The sequence below is a fragment of the Phascolarctos cinereus genome, unplaced genomic scaffold (assembly GCF_003287225.1).
Source record: "Phascolarctos cinereus isolate Bilbo 61053 unplaced genomic scaffold, phaCin_HiC Scaffold_4;HRSCAF=312, whole genome shotgun sequence".
NCBI classification, from domain to species: Eukaryota; Metazoa; Chordata; class Mammalia; order Diprotodontia; family Phascolarctidae; genus Phascolarctos; species Phascolarctos cinereus.
In genome coordinates, this window is record NW_027555847.1 from 174,112,623 (window position 1) to 174,127,179 (window position 14,557).

At 38.2% G+C, this 14,557-nt stretch overlaps 1 protein-coding gene across 5 annotated transcripts in view; it reads right to left on the reverse strand.

The window, feature by feature from the left end:
- Nucleotides 1-14,557, reverse strand: part of SNX29 (sorting nexin 29) — a 659,946-nt gene that overhangs the window by 583,172 nt on the left and 62,217 nt on the right. For 4 of the 5 annotated variants that reach the window (XM_078152787.1, XM_020978396.2, XM_078152789.1 and 1 more), the window contains exons 5-9: nucleotides 13,052-13,232; nucleotides 10,112-10,182; nucleotides 8,985-9,233; nucleotides 6,941-7,319; nucleotides 3,687-3,805 (exon numbers count right to left, since the gene is read on the reverse strand). In XM_078152787.1, the coding sequence (XP_078008913.1) occupies nucleotides 3,687-3,805; nucleotides 6,941-7,319; nucleotides 8,985-9,233; nucleotides 10,112-10,182; nucleotides 13,052-13,232 (999 nt within the window). Of the gene's footprint in view, nucleotides 1-3,686; nucleotides 3,806-6,940; nucleotides 7,320-8,984; nucleotides 9,234-10,111; nucleotides 10,183-10,902; nucleotides 11,030-13,051; nucleotides 13,233-14,557 lie in introns of those variants that run through there. The other variant, XM_020978398.2, reaches the window with a different exon arrangement.

The following is a 14,557-nucleotide window of genomic DNA, read 5'->3' on the forward strand; positions in this document are numbered from 1 at the left end:
TTTTCTCAGTCATCATACTCCTTAACCTTTCTACATCTTTTGATACTGTTAACCACCACCTATTCCTAGATACTCTCAACTGCCTTGGCTTCCAAAACATGGCTCTCCTGATTCTGCCTCTACCTATCTAAATGTTCCTTCTTGGTCTTTGTTGACTCACCATTTATTTCTCTTCTCCTCTCCATTCTCTCACTCTCATCCCCCAATGCTTCTTTCCAGGCTCTGCCCTGGGCCCTCTTATCTTCTCTCCCTAAACTTGCCTTTTTGGAAATCTCATAAGCTCTTCACAGATGACTAGAAAAATCTACATATCTAGTCCTCATGAGACTCCTGACCTCTAGTCATACATCATCAACTACTTGCTGCATATCTCCATTAAGCTGTCTGGCAGAAATTTCAAATTCAACATGTCCAAATTAATTATCTTTCTCCTTTAAACCTGCCCCTCCTCCAAACTTCCCCTTTCTTTGAGGGTACTATCATCTTCCATCTCTGAGTTACCTTTGACTTTTCCCTCTCCCTTACCACTCATATCTAATCATTTGTCAGGACTTACAGATTCTTTCTACTTTTATAAAGTCTCCCTCATCCATCCCCTTCCCTCTGACATAGTCACCAGCCTAGCAGGTCATCATGAATCTTGACTACTCTATTAAGCACCTAATTGCCCTCTCTCATGGTAAGACTGTCTTCTCTCTGACCTAACCTCCACAAAGCTGGAAGAGTCTTCATAAGGAACGAGTCTGAGCAAGACATTCCCCTTATGAAAAACCTTTAGTGATTCCCTATGGGCATGTAGGATAAAATTCTCATTCCTCAGAATAACAGTTAAACCTCACTGCAGATATGTCTCCTCCCTACATTTCCAACCTTATTACATTAAATCTATATTAACACCAAACTGGAATACTAGTTGTTTCTCAAACTCCCCCAATCCATTTTCTACGTTGAGATATATTTCCATGAGTCAGCCCTCATTCCTAGAATGCAGTCCCTCCTCATCTCCACTTCCCCAAGATTCAATTCAAATGTCACTTTACAGGTGAAACCTTCGCTAATCTCCAGAAATGTTTGTGCTGTCTCCTCAATTTTTCTTGTAATTATATGTTTATATGTTTTTCTCCCAAAAGAATGTAATCTTCTGGGAGTAGTAACTGCTTCTTTTGTGTCTAACATGGCATTCGGGAGTTTGGTGGAAAGAATATTAGGCACTTTTGATAAATTTTTATGGAATTATTGAATCAGGGAGTCTGGTCCCACCTACAATTGTATACACTAAATTACCAATGTGTACAAGAAATAGGTAACTCTGAGTTACTGCCTCCAGGTCAGCCAACAACCCCTATGGGCGCCCTTAACTACCAGACTACTAGACTACTAGAGTTGTTTTTAATGACAGTCACTGGGTCAATCCACAACAATCATCCACAACCTTTCTCATACATAACCTCTTTTTTTTCTCACAAAGCCACCAACACAAATTTAAGCCCCATCAGCTCTCATCTGACCTTCTTGAAGTAGCTTCTTACTTGGTCTCCCTGTCTCAAATCTCACCTGATTTCAATCCATAGTCCACTGTGCTGCCAAAGTAGTTTTCCTAAACCGTAGGTCTGACTGTATCACCCTGCTACCTATAGTACCTCCAAGACTCTGTATTACCTCCAAGATCAAATATAAAGTCTTCTGGCATGTAAAGCCTTTCACAACCTGGCCCCTTTTTACTTTTCCAGGCTTCTTAACACTTTATTCTCCTTCATATACTCTATGATCCAGCTATACTAGCCTCACTTGATGCTTCTCCTATACAACACACCATCTCTTGTATCCATGCTTATTCACTGACTGGCCCTGATGCCTGCAAATGCTCACCTTCCTACCCTCTGACTCTTAACTTCCCTAGCTCCCTTCAGGATTCACCTTAAATCCCACCTTCTGCAGGAGGCCTTTCACAGCTGCTGGTGGCTTCTGCTCTCAGATTACCTTCCATCTACTCCATATATATTTTGCATGTATCTGGTTATATGTGAGTTCCCCGAGGACAGGGACTGTTTTTGCCTTTCTTTGTACCTGAAGTGCTTGACCCAGTACGTGGAACATAGCAAACATTTCATAAATGCTTGCTGACTGACTGAGCGATCATTGAGCTACTAGCAGCAAGGCAAACAATAAATTATCTATACCTAAGCAGTTCTTGGTGACCTTGACAAAGGGAACATTCAAAAAGTTAAAAAGCAAGTGTGATCAGCACTTAGAGACCATGACCAGAAAAATCCAGAGCCAGGCAACATACCACCAAATCAAGGATTTCTGCACAGCCCTGAAGAAGTAGGTCAACATTCAAAACAGATCTATGCTGAAGGTTTTTTTTTACTTTAATCTAATTAATTTAATAATTTGAACCTTAAAGTTCAATTAATTGTAAATGTTGGATTAGTTGATTTGTTATTCTTTAAAGATAGGTTCACAATAATTCACCTTCTTAGTTTTTTTGTTTGTTTTTGTTCTTGTTTTCAAGAATCCCAATAGAACCTTAAACAATTCTTTAAATCTGAGCCCACAGAAAGTACAATTGATTTCTCTTTGAAAGGAGAGAGAACAAAATAAGGTTGGAGTAAGAAACCAGGCTCTTATCTCTATTTTAACTGCCTGAGTGACCCTGAGGGAGTACTTGGGTCTGTAGGTGCCATAGTTCCATGTTCAAGCTAAAGAACAAGAGGATAATAAGTAAAATCAGGAATAATTTTATGTTAGTTCTTCACAAACAGCAAATGAATTGAAAAGCTATCAGAAAGCACAACAATAATGAAAGAGACTATTCAAGCTGGACTACTCTCTATTTCTCTATCACTATTCCCCTATTTTGTATTTATTTCCATTCAATTTCTTTACATTTATTCTGTATAGACTTATATATAAACTTGTTGTCTCTTTTTGGAATGTAACGTCCTTGTGACTGGGGGATGTTTTACTCAGTGTCTTTGTACTGCCAGGGCCTGAACTTACTAAATGCTTGCTGACTGATTGATTGGTTGAGTTTTATTGTATTAGTTTACTGATCTTTTCCCCTTGCTATGAGGCACAGGTGAACTATTTATAATGGGAGATGAAACACATTTGAGGATGCCTAAGTTCAACAATTCACTGCAAAGCCAACATTAAAAACTCAGTTGTCTTAACATCTAACGCAGGCTAGGGTAACCTTAAAAGCTCCACCACCGAGGTGGAGTTCCAGGATCACCTCTGTTTGCCATCCTCTAAACTCATGGGCTTCACATTGGAAAAAGAAGGCCACCTGCACCCCAATAATGAGCACCAAGTTTCAGCCCTCGGGCCTTCTTTTGTAAGACTCTGACATACGTTAGGAAATCACATTCTCTCTCAGACCCAAAACTTCTGATCTGGGGGCTGGACCTGTGATTTTACTGGTATAGAGAACTCCTAAAGAAAAAACTCACTCTACCAATTTGAATCAGCAACTAGGCTGCAGCTTCCAGAGTTGCCTGGGGTACTCACTGCAATGTCAAAAGACTTGCCCAGGGACACACAGCCTGTATGAGTCAGAAGTGGGAGTTCAAGAGGCAGTCTTCCTGACTTCAAGGCCATTTGGCTCTCCACAGTGATACCACACTGCCTCTACTCAGAATCAAAAGCTTTTACAGATAGCAAAGAGACAGGAAATAACCCACCTGCTGGGGCATAAGATCCCACTCCACTGAGAGGAAAAAGGACATCAGAATCACCATGAAGCACCTGCAGGGGAGCCCAGCTGTGCATCTGTGAAAGGCAGGTGTTGCCATCCAGGGGCCTAGGATTGTGAAAGAATGCAGATGTAAAACAGATCTCCTAGCTCCACAGAGGGCTTGCATGATAACCACATCTATTTATCAAGCCTCTCAGAAAGGTAGTCAGGATATGTCAGATCACTGTAAAATGTAGTGACAATTTCAAACGGAAAAAAAAAACAATGTGTAATAAACAGATTATAAATGCCAATAGAACAAGGGCTCTTTTTTATTTTTTTACTTCTCACTGTGGTATTCGTCAATGCACATCATGTAAGTGAGCAATTAAGAAATGCTAATAATGATGACAGCATCATTTTTCCATTTTGATGACAGAAACTAGACTTGTTCCATGCCTATTCTCCAAGTCTCCACATAGAGCATTACTTATACACAGCCTGAGTAGTCATTACTCTCTTTGGTCAACACAATCTCAGGATCTGAACTCAAAAGATTAAAATAATAATAACAACATGAAGGAGTATGAATGTTCGAGATCAAGAAATATTTTCCGACTTTGGGCCTTTTGTTGTAGTGTGTTATAGGGAGACTCTTACCACTTGTGGGCTAGACCTGCACAGTAAGCAATAAGAAAAAAAAAATTCTTCTCCAATGTCCTGGTAATTCACATATAAACTGGAAAGGGGTGATAGTGCCTGTCTTCTGAATTACTGGCCAACAGTTTGCTTTCCTTTAGCAAAACAGACATTTTAAAGTCTTTAAAATGAACCTTAACAGCATTTCTACTTCTGTGAAAGGTGTCTAAAATTCAAAGATGTTTTCTTCATTTGGTCTGTCTACTAATAATTCTTTTACAAACATCCATCTAGTGTGGCAACTAAACCACTAAATTTAGACTAGCATGTCCATATTATGGCACCATTCACTTGGCTGTTGGCTTATCAGAGGATCTAGCCAAAAATATAATTTGCTGAATTATTACATTTTTCTCCTCCTCTTTTTCTAGGGTAGTTGTGAAGGATTTTTCAAATGGTCCACCTGTGGCACTCTGGAGAAAGAGAGATAACATTTCCTTCAAGCTGATGAAGGACCACTGATACCACAGCCACCTCTGAGGACATGTAAAGTCACACTGGCTTGTTTGTTTTGTGTTTCTACACATCACAATGCCAGCTAGCTTGACTTAGGGCTCCCCCTCTTCAATCTTCCAGTCTCTCTCCTTAGCATAATGCTGGAGCACAAAAAGGAACTTCTGGGACATGGGGGGGAAATCTGATTATGATATTATGTACAAATCTGAAGATAAGGCTATTTTTCTAGGCCATAGAATAGAAACGTTAGTTCCCAAATCAGTCAAATTAAGAACTACAGGAAAAATTAGGGACTATGAAATAAAGCAGAAATACAGCCTTAAATTTTGAGAAAAGGGGAACACAAGAAACTATCAGTGCAGTAGTAGAAAGAGCACTGACTTTGAAGTTAGAGGGACCAGGTCCAAATCCCACCTTTGATACCACGTAACTTTCATCAAGTCTCTAAGTCTCCCCAGCCTTCAGTTTCCTCATCTACAAAATAAAGGAACCCCTTGTAGCTCTAAATCTAGGATTCCAAGATTATTATGTGACATGTAAAGTCATATGACCATGTGATTTTCAGTCCATTCTTTTCATATTTTATTATTAGTAGTAAAAAGAGAGACAATGTGGATAAATGGATAGAAAAACCATCTGAAAACCAGAAAGACCTGGGTTCAAGTTCCATATCTGGTACTTTCTGGTTGTTTAAACCTAGGCATTCACTTAACTCTCAGTGACCCCAAATAACTCTTTAAAACTATAACATGTAGTGACAATTTCAAATGGAAAAAAATAACAATGTGTAATAAATAGATTGGGCAGACCCACCGGTAAGGAGTGAGGAGTCTCTTTAACAAGAGACACCAATTACATCAATTAAATAATCCATTCAAATAACAATGGTATTCATGATAACAATAATAATAATAGTAGCTAATGTTTGTATAACTCTGTATAGTTAAAAAAAAACACTTTCTCATATATTATCCTGTTTGATCCCAACTGCCATGCTTGACGTAAGTAAGTAGTTCAGGTATTTTCATCTCTATACAACAAATGTTAAAACTAAGGCTCAGAGACAGTAAGTAATGTTAAGGCTAGAAAGTACTAGACTGAAGAACTGAAACTCGATCTCTTGAACTCCAAAGGAGGTGCTCTCCTTCAGGGCCTTGCTGTGTTGGGGATATGATGGGCTATTGTTGTTCTAGTCTACACAGTGAAAAGCATGATATACATTATCCTTATGTAGTGATGGTGATGATATAATACATTAGACTAATCAAGTGAAAAAAAAGAAGGTTTAGGTTACTCCTGCCAGGACTTGAATAAAGTCACATCTGATTCCTAAGCCTTCAGTATCTTGCAGCAGTTTAGTGGTACAAAACACAAGGTATTAAACAAAAACCAAAAGAGCCCCATGTCAAAATACCACTGCTCATACATTACCTTGAAAAGAAATACCAAATGTACTAGTCAACACTTTTTCGTTGGTACAAACCTACCCTTCCCCTGCCTATCCAGCAGTGACAGCAAATTAAGAGATATAAAATAATATTAATTAGCATTTATAGAGCTCTTTATTAATGACAAAATGCTTTCCATACACCATATCATTTAATAATCAAAATGGCCCTGTGAGACAGGCAAAAAAGGCTTTTTTCTCATTGTACTCATTAGGAAACAGAGGCATAGAACAATTAAATGACTTGTTCACAATTATACAGCTAGTAAGTGACAAAAACAGGAAATGAACACAAGTTTCCTGACTCCAAAGTCAATTCTCTTTCCATTATATCACATCTGCCTCTAAAGAAATCTGACCCAAATAAGAAAGCAGACAAAAAGTGACACATTTCCCAAGAATGTCAAAGTATCCACCCTTAAATTTTTAATAGTAACCTCAGAATATGCTCCTTTAGTCTTATTAATTCTCAGGAAAGTGGAAAGACAATTCCTGCCCTCCAAATCAAAATACTTGAGATGAATTGAGGAGCACTCAAAGAAAAGGAACAGCTTAGATGCTTATCTCTACCAAATGTTTTAAAGGGCAAATGAAGACTGACTCTGAAGTACTTACTCAACCTGGAACTCCTTTCTTTAAAAAAATAAAATCAAACTTACTTCTCAGAAACCTCTGTGTGATATTCCATGCTTTTTTGCCCAAGCGGTTTTCCATAAACTTCATCTTCATTTTCATCAATATCTTCATCATCAATACTCTTCACATCCAGCTTCTGGTATCCACATTCTCCATTAAAAGACATAGAATCCATTTTCCAAGAATTGCTACTCTGGCTTCCATTAGAATTTGGTCCAAAGGGACTTTCAAAAGTGGACATGATATTAACTGATGATCGATCTGAATTCTCTTCTGAGCTTTCTCCTGTTCCACCTGTCTTTTTAAAAATGTCCCCAAAGTTTTGCTCATCTTCCTCATCATCAAATGAAATTATATTAGTTACCTTCTTTTTCTTTTTCCTATCCTTTTTACATTTTACATCTGTCAAAAGAAAAAACATATTACAAGAAAAACTCTTCAAGACAACTGAAATACTACTATGTCTTAGTCACAGTTTGTGACAATTCCCTAAATCTTCTGGGGAAAAAAAACAAACAAACACATAAAAACAATTTTAAAAACCTAGATGATTCAGAACCAAAAAGTCCCTCAAAAGGTTATTTAATCTACCCTCCTACTTCCACAAGGATGAATGTGTAGCATAGTTATTAAATAATATGGCATTCTTTAACAGAACATATACATCCAATGAGTATTGTCTTCCAAAACAATCATCCTAAGAAACTGTATACTTATCTAAACAATACTATCATTACTCAAAACATCTGTGGAACTTCTCCTTTTAGGTTACCTTCTGGGCTAGATTACAAGCTTTGCAAGAAAAATCAATGTTCATTATATTATCATCATAGCATGCTCTTACTCTTGCTTCTACCAAAAACCAGATTTATCAGCTTTATTATCCACCTCATCCACTAGATTTGGCTAAAAATGATGGTTGGTCTATTCCAAAAGGCAAAAGTCAAAGATGTACTACTCCTAAAGACATTTTTCAAAATATGCTAAAGGCTCTTAAAGCAATTCCCAAAGAACTGTTGCCCAAATGTTTTAAGAAATAACATATTTGGAATAAGTGCAGCACCTCCCAAAAGGACAATAGAGCAAACCTCAATTGGATATATAAATTCTAGTGTGCTTATTTAAAAAATCAGTCATATTGCTTTGTGCTTCAAACACCATTCAGAAAGGGGTGTGTGGGGATGTGTGTGTGTGTGTGTGCGCGCGCGCGCGCACGCGTGTGTGTGTGTGTGTGTGTGTGTGTGTGTGTGTGTGTGTGTGTGTTTTCTTTTAAAATCTCCAATAAAGAAAATTCTATGTTCTGGCTTATCTGCTAAAAGAAGCCTGAACATCAAACCTCAAGTCAGAAAGGCTGGGGAATAAACTACCTTTTAAAAAAGCCAACATTAAGTATTTCCAGCATCAGAAAGGGTTTAGCTATCAGAAAGAGGAACCCATGAAAAAACAAACACATATTTAGTCCATAAGTCATGAACTGCATACATCATTGGAAATTCCAATCTGGCTACAGTTAAATTTTAAGAACCACAGAACACCAGGAATAAGAGACTCTAAATACATGAGGGTCCTGAATTCCTGATCCTGATAATGTGATACACTAGATTGCCACCCTCTCCAATAACCTAAAGGAAGACCATGAAATTTTCAAAGAAAAAAAAATCTCAAAGCATAATTAAAATATCTGGGGAAGGGGAAGATTGAAGGGGGCAGGGGTATATCTGAAAATCACTGATGTAAAAACACAAAGTGTCAATAATTTTTAAATAACATGTACGTATATGTAAAACACATATTAATTACAGCACTTTTAGGAGAAAGTCTAGACAACAAATAAGCAAGAAGAGAATGGCACAATTACAACAAATTGGGAGCCACTGCCCATGCACTCCCCTCGGCTTCTTTTTACCTACATTGATTTCCCAAATGATATTTCTAAAATAAACCCAATGGCTAAAGCAGCTTTTTACCAGGATACCATAGTATAATTTATGTCCTTGATTTTCACTACAAATCCTTCTATCTAACCTCATATTAGTCTCTGATACCCATCCTCACCAAGATACTTACCAGCATTGACATTCCTGGATACAACTGGTAAAGGGTCAGATTCCTGGTCTGGTTTGATTAGGATGGAGACAGCAGTAGATGCTGTGATCTCTCGAAGAAGACTGCTCACACCTTGGGTGGATTCCTTCAGCAAGGAGGTCACATTTTGAGTAGATTCCTTTAGGAGGTCAGAGACAGTTGGAGTGTACTTACTCTGCCCATTCAGGTCTTTGTTGTCAATATTGATCGCAAAGAGTATAGAATTCAGACCTGTTGATGAAGAAAAAAGGACTGCTAACCGTAGCATTCATTCCTAACCATACATCTCTAAATATAACAACAAAGAAAAGCAAGAACTTCTACCCAGGCTACCAGCTGCATTATAATTATAGAACATACATTTACCTTTAAAAGTTACTTTTTTAAAATATCTTCCCCTAAAGTGGAATTAATATATACTAAGTAAGCATAGAAGCAACTGAATCCCCTCTACCTTGGCTTTCAGCAGCTATAGCCAGCCCACTTCAGGCCTTACTTCCACCAGTATACTGTTAAAATAGCTGCAAATAAGAAGCAAGAAGGGGAAGACACTGAGGCTGAAATGATTTCCATCCATATGACCTATGTGTGCAGGCAAATACTGATCAAACACTAAAATTTTCAGTTTATATAATGGTCTGCCTTAGACTCCATAATATGCAGAAAATATAAAGTTTTTAATGTATTATGAAAAGTAAGAGTAATTAAAGGACTTGGAGCTCTCTTTATTTTAGTTGCATTAACTTCTGAGCTGTTTTTTTAAAAGGACCTCTCAAAAGTCAAAATGACAATTAATTTGAACCACAAAAAAAAATGAGTGAGATAGCATGCTACACCTACTACATTATTTATTTGCTATGTTATTGAATTCTTGTTTAGCAAACTAAGAGTTGTATTTCATTATATGAAGGTCAGTAACAAATGTGTTCTAGGTCACTGAAGAACTGGGAAAATTATCAATATCTCTTCCAATTAAAAAGAAGCTATTAACTTCACTTTTACAACTTAGTTCAGGCTAACTGCCACCTTTTCTTATGCAAATAATTACAAGCCCAGAAAAGCCTTTAAGTCAGGATTTATCCACTACTGGCTTTAAGACTAAGGCTTACCAGCAGCCATGGTAGGGAGCATGCTAGAACGTTCTTCATCCATCACAAAGGCCCAGTCTTCATAGAAAATGCTGTCAAACAAAAGAGAAATGCCAAACAATCTACAGTAGACTGCCTGTTTTGGAAGCACTTTGAGAAAAGGCTATTTGATTCCATTAATCAACTGAGTGAATTAAAAGAACACCTTAGAAAACTCATTTTAGAATTTCTTATGTATCATAATTCTTGCTAAAATTGATATTGTACATATAGAGGTATCTGATGGATGGTAGGTTCTACTAATTCAACAAAGGATAATTACAGAATGTGCAACCTGTGACTTCCTGGCTGGTCTCTTGGGAGGCCAAACCATAAAGCACTAAAATAGATATTATATGTAAATGCAGTACTTGTAGAGTTTTAGGCTGAGCCCCAGCCATAAGGGTAACTACCATGCAAAAATTCCCTCTGAAACAGACCAAGACCCAGAAACCACAGCAGAACTACAAAATGGGCCTACTGGTTCTGCTAATTGAACAGGAGTAAATACAGAAAGGTGGCAGAGACCTCTACAAGCTCTTTAAGCCTTTTTATAAATAGTTCTAGAGAGAGGGGCGGAGACAGAGGGGGACCCGTGATTTCATCAGTGTTGGGAGCCAAGTAAGGAACTCCCTCTACTAATTCGGATAAGAACTTTCTCTGCAACTTATTAGCTACAGTCTTATAATCATAGAGAGTGGCCTGGGCCAGTGAGAAGGGATTTATCTAGAGTCACAAAGCCAGTAAGTATCAAAGGTGAGACTCGAACCCACAGGCATTCTTACTCCAAGTCTAGCTCTCATTTCACTACACCAATGTGAGGTGCAAGTTCTTTCTCTCTCTCTCTCGTTCTTTCTCTCTCTCTCTCTGTCTCTCTCTCTCTGTCTCTCTCTCTCTCTCTCTCTCTGTCTCTCTCTCTCTCTCTGTCTCTCTCTCTCTCCCTCCTCTTTCTCTCTCCATATATGTCTGAGTATGTATGCAAATTTCACACATACATAATATAACGCATAATTCATATGCAATATTTCAGAGCAAAATTTGAGTATCAAGAAACCACTAAAAGAGTCTATGAGGCATGTGTAGCCCTCAGGAGAATATATGAGTGCTATAGTGATTCAGCTCATTTAATTTAGCCCTAAGGGACATAATAAGCTCAGGTAAGACAAAGTCTCTACCCTCATGGAACTTTCAGTCAAGTACCAGGACAGATACAAACACAGATAACTATACTACACAATATTTCACAATAAGGATATTGTTGTTTGTGGTTGTTGTTGTTCAGTCATTTCAGTCATGTTCAACTTTTTGTTACCCCATTTGGGGTTTTCTTGGCAAAGACACTGGAGTAATTTGCCATTTTCTTCCCAGATCATTTTACAGCTGAGGAAACTGAGACAAACAGGTCTAAGTGACTTGCCCAGAGTCATACAGCTAGAGTCTGAGGTTGGATTTGAACTCCAGAAGGTAAATCTTCCAGACTCCAGGCCCAGTACCCTATCCACTGCACCACCTAAGGGTACTAAAAGTATAAAACAAAGCATTTTCAGAGATCCACAGAAGGTTGTTGTTGGGCTGTGGGGGAAGGTAAGGTCATAGAAGACTTCAGGGAAGGTTTCAAGGAAGAGGAAGAATCTGAGCTGAGCTTTAAAGTACAGGCAGTAATTCAACAGGTTAAGTAGGTAGGAAAAACATTTCTAGCCACAAAGGTGGAAAAGGCTAAGGTGGGAATAAAGAATATCCAATTTGACTAAAATGTAGAGTGCATAGTAGAGAATAACTTAAGAGGAAGCTGGAAAGGTAGAGGTAGCACCAGATTTTGGAGGGCCTTGAATGCCAGGCAAGAACTTTGAACATTACTAGATACGCAATATAGAGCCAATGAAGTTGTTTGTTTTTCTTTTTAAACAGTGGGATGATATAATATGATTCTACTACTTCCAAAATTCTTTCATTGCCTTCTTTCCATTCTGCTACCATCCACTTTGGGCTTTGGTCACCCCTCAATGAGAGATATTACAACCTCCTAACTAGCCTTCCTAGCAGCAATTTCTCCTATAAATTATATATAGATTAATCTTCCTAAATCATAGCTCTGATCATTCAGGTCCTCCCCATCCTATCCCCATCAACTTGAAAAATTTCAGTCACATTCCACTGTCTAATAAATAAATTCCAAATCCCTTAGCCTGACTTAAAATTAATTGATTATTTTAAGAAATTATTCCAATATTTTAAATTGAATTTAGGTCTACAACTCTGCCAATTTGTGATAACACAAAGGGGTAGTGAAAGATTCGTATATTCCTCCTTGTGAAAGCAATAGATGGGAGCTTAATAGATCTTCACCAATCTTAAATCCAAGCCATTTATTAACTCTGTCTTATATTTAACTTCTAAAATAAAAAAAAATATAATGGAAAGAGCTGTGGATTTGTAACCAAAAGGCCTGGATTTGAACTCTGGCTTAACAATTGATCCTGTTGTATAACCTTGGATAATTCAACTTCTCAGGAACCTCACTTTCTACCTCTGCAAAAGTGGAATAAAAATGTCAGCCTCCTGCACAGGAAGGTTAAAGGGATTAAAGAAAATATGTATGAAATTCTTTTGAATGATAAAACATAAGGTAAATGCCAGCTACTATTGCTAGCAATGTTAATAGGGATTTTAATAAAACATACAACGTATAAGGAAAGGAAAGGCATATCCAAAACTGTCTCTTCCCCTCTAGTTTCTAAGAGTAGGACATTTCAAAATAGCTCAAATTAAACTGTCAAGGAAATAAAAGCCACATTCACTTCTAAAGAAAATGCTGTCCCCGCCTAAAAGCCCCTCAGCTGTGTCCAAGAGCCAAGCCTTCAGGACATCCCCTGAGAACACAGGGTCTGTACAGCTGCTTCAGGCCACTGGCCACCCAATTACCTCAATCTAATTTTGTCAGCCAGTAGCATGTGGATGTAGCGCTCCAAGGAGTGTTCGTTGAGGGCGCAACGCAGCCAAGCTCGCCCTCTTCCCACGTCCGTGCTGATGTTTCTCAGAGAGTAGAAGCGCTGTAGTTCATGCTTATTCAGGACTTCCTTCACATAGTACCAAAATACAGGCTCTGCAAAAGGTAAAGGACAGAACCATCATCATTAATGATGCCTAGAAACACTCTAGTCAGGTACATTAATCCTCCTGTAGGACGTGGGTCATTTCGGGTACATATTAACTTATGAACTGTATAATCAGCCCAGTCATACACAATGGCATTCTTTCCACAGAATGCCTCTCTTTCAGGAGAAGACTGGTCAGAAGGAGTTTGTTATGTATAACGCCCAGGCTACTCAGCCAAAAAGTTGTTTTTAAATACACCTGATAAACCATCTATTCATTCATCACACTTCAAATCAAATGACTCTATCCAGCATAGCCAGTCTGTCTAGAAATTGTAATCACCTACTACTGACCTTGAATGCAGGTGAAACATTTTCCAGCATGTTCTCACTCTGCAATTTAGGAAACTGCTTACTGCTCCACAATTTTTCTATAGCTTGCCACCAGCGATGCTTGAGATGATAAGAATTATCCCAGGAGGATTCCTTTGCCACTGCCAAATCTAATGCAGTATATTCAAAGTTCAGTTCACCCACCACTTAATACAGAATCCAAAATTTAATTTAGGAACTATATTGTATAAACTGTTATCTCTTGCATTTAAAGGCTGAACTAATTCCAAAAGTAGGCAAAGACTTACTGATGACCAGGACCTCTGAAATTCAGCTTCCAAGGAAGAGAGAGGGACAGAGAGAGAAAAAGAGATAGGGAGGGGAAGGGAGGGGAAAAAAAGGGGGCCAAGGATGCTAGGCAGTTTGGTTGACAGTGGAGAGGAGAGGAAGTAGCTCCAACATGCCCTCCTCCCAAAGCTACACAGTAAAGAAAACCTCACCACTTGCCATTCCCATAAAGCAGACTAAATCAGATCCTCCTGCCTCAGAGAAAACACACTGAGAACAAGCTTATAACACTACACTACATTGTCAGCAGTTCATGAGGCCAATGATCAAATTTTAATCCAGATGCAATGGACTGAAGTGCACTGAAAGACTGGCAAAGCAGACCTTCCTCTGAGGGGTCATGGATATTATCTTAAAATATGTGGTATTGTATAAAAGGAAAAAAAACTCCAACCCCCAAGCCAGATTTAGGGAGCAGAAATGAGGTGACACATATTTAATTTCTGTATTCTCCACAGCACAATGCCTTGTACATAGTTTGGACTTGGTCAAAACAAATCACTTTTATGTTTCACTTCATGGATACAACATAACATTTCATTTGATTTGATTTTGCAAAATTTAGGTAACTATTTACTCTAGTAGATATTAATATAGAGAGTTTACCCTGTTTACATATGGAATACAAAACTGCTGTTCCTTTCTGATTTAC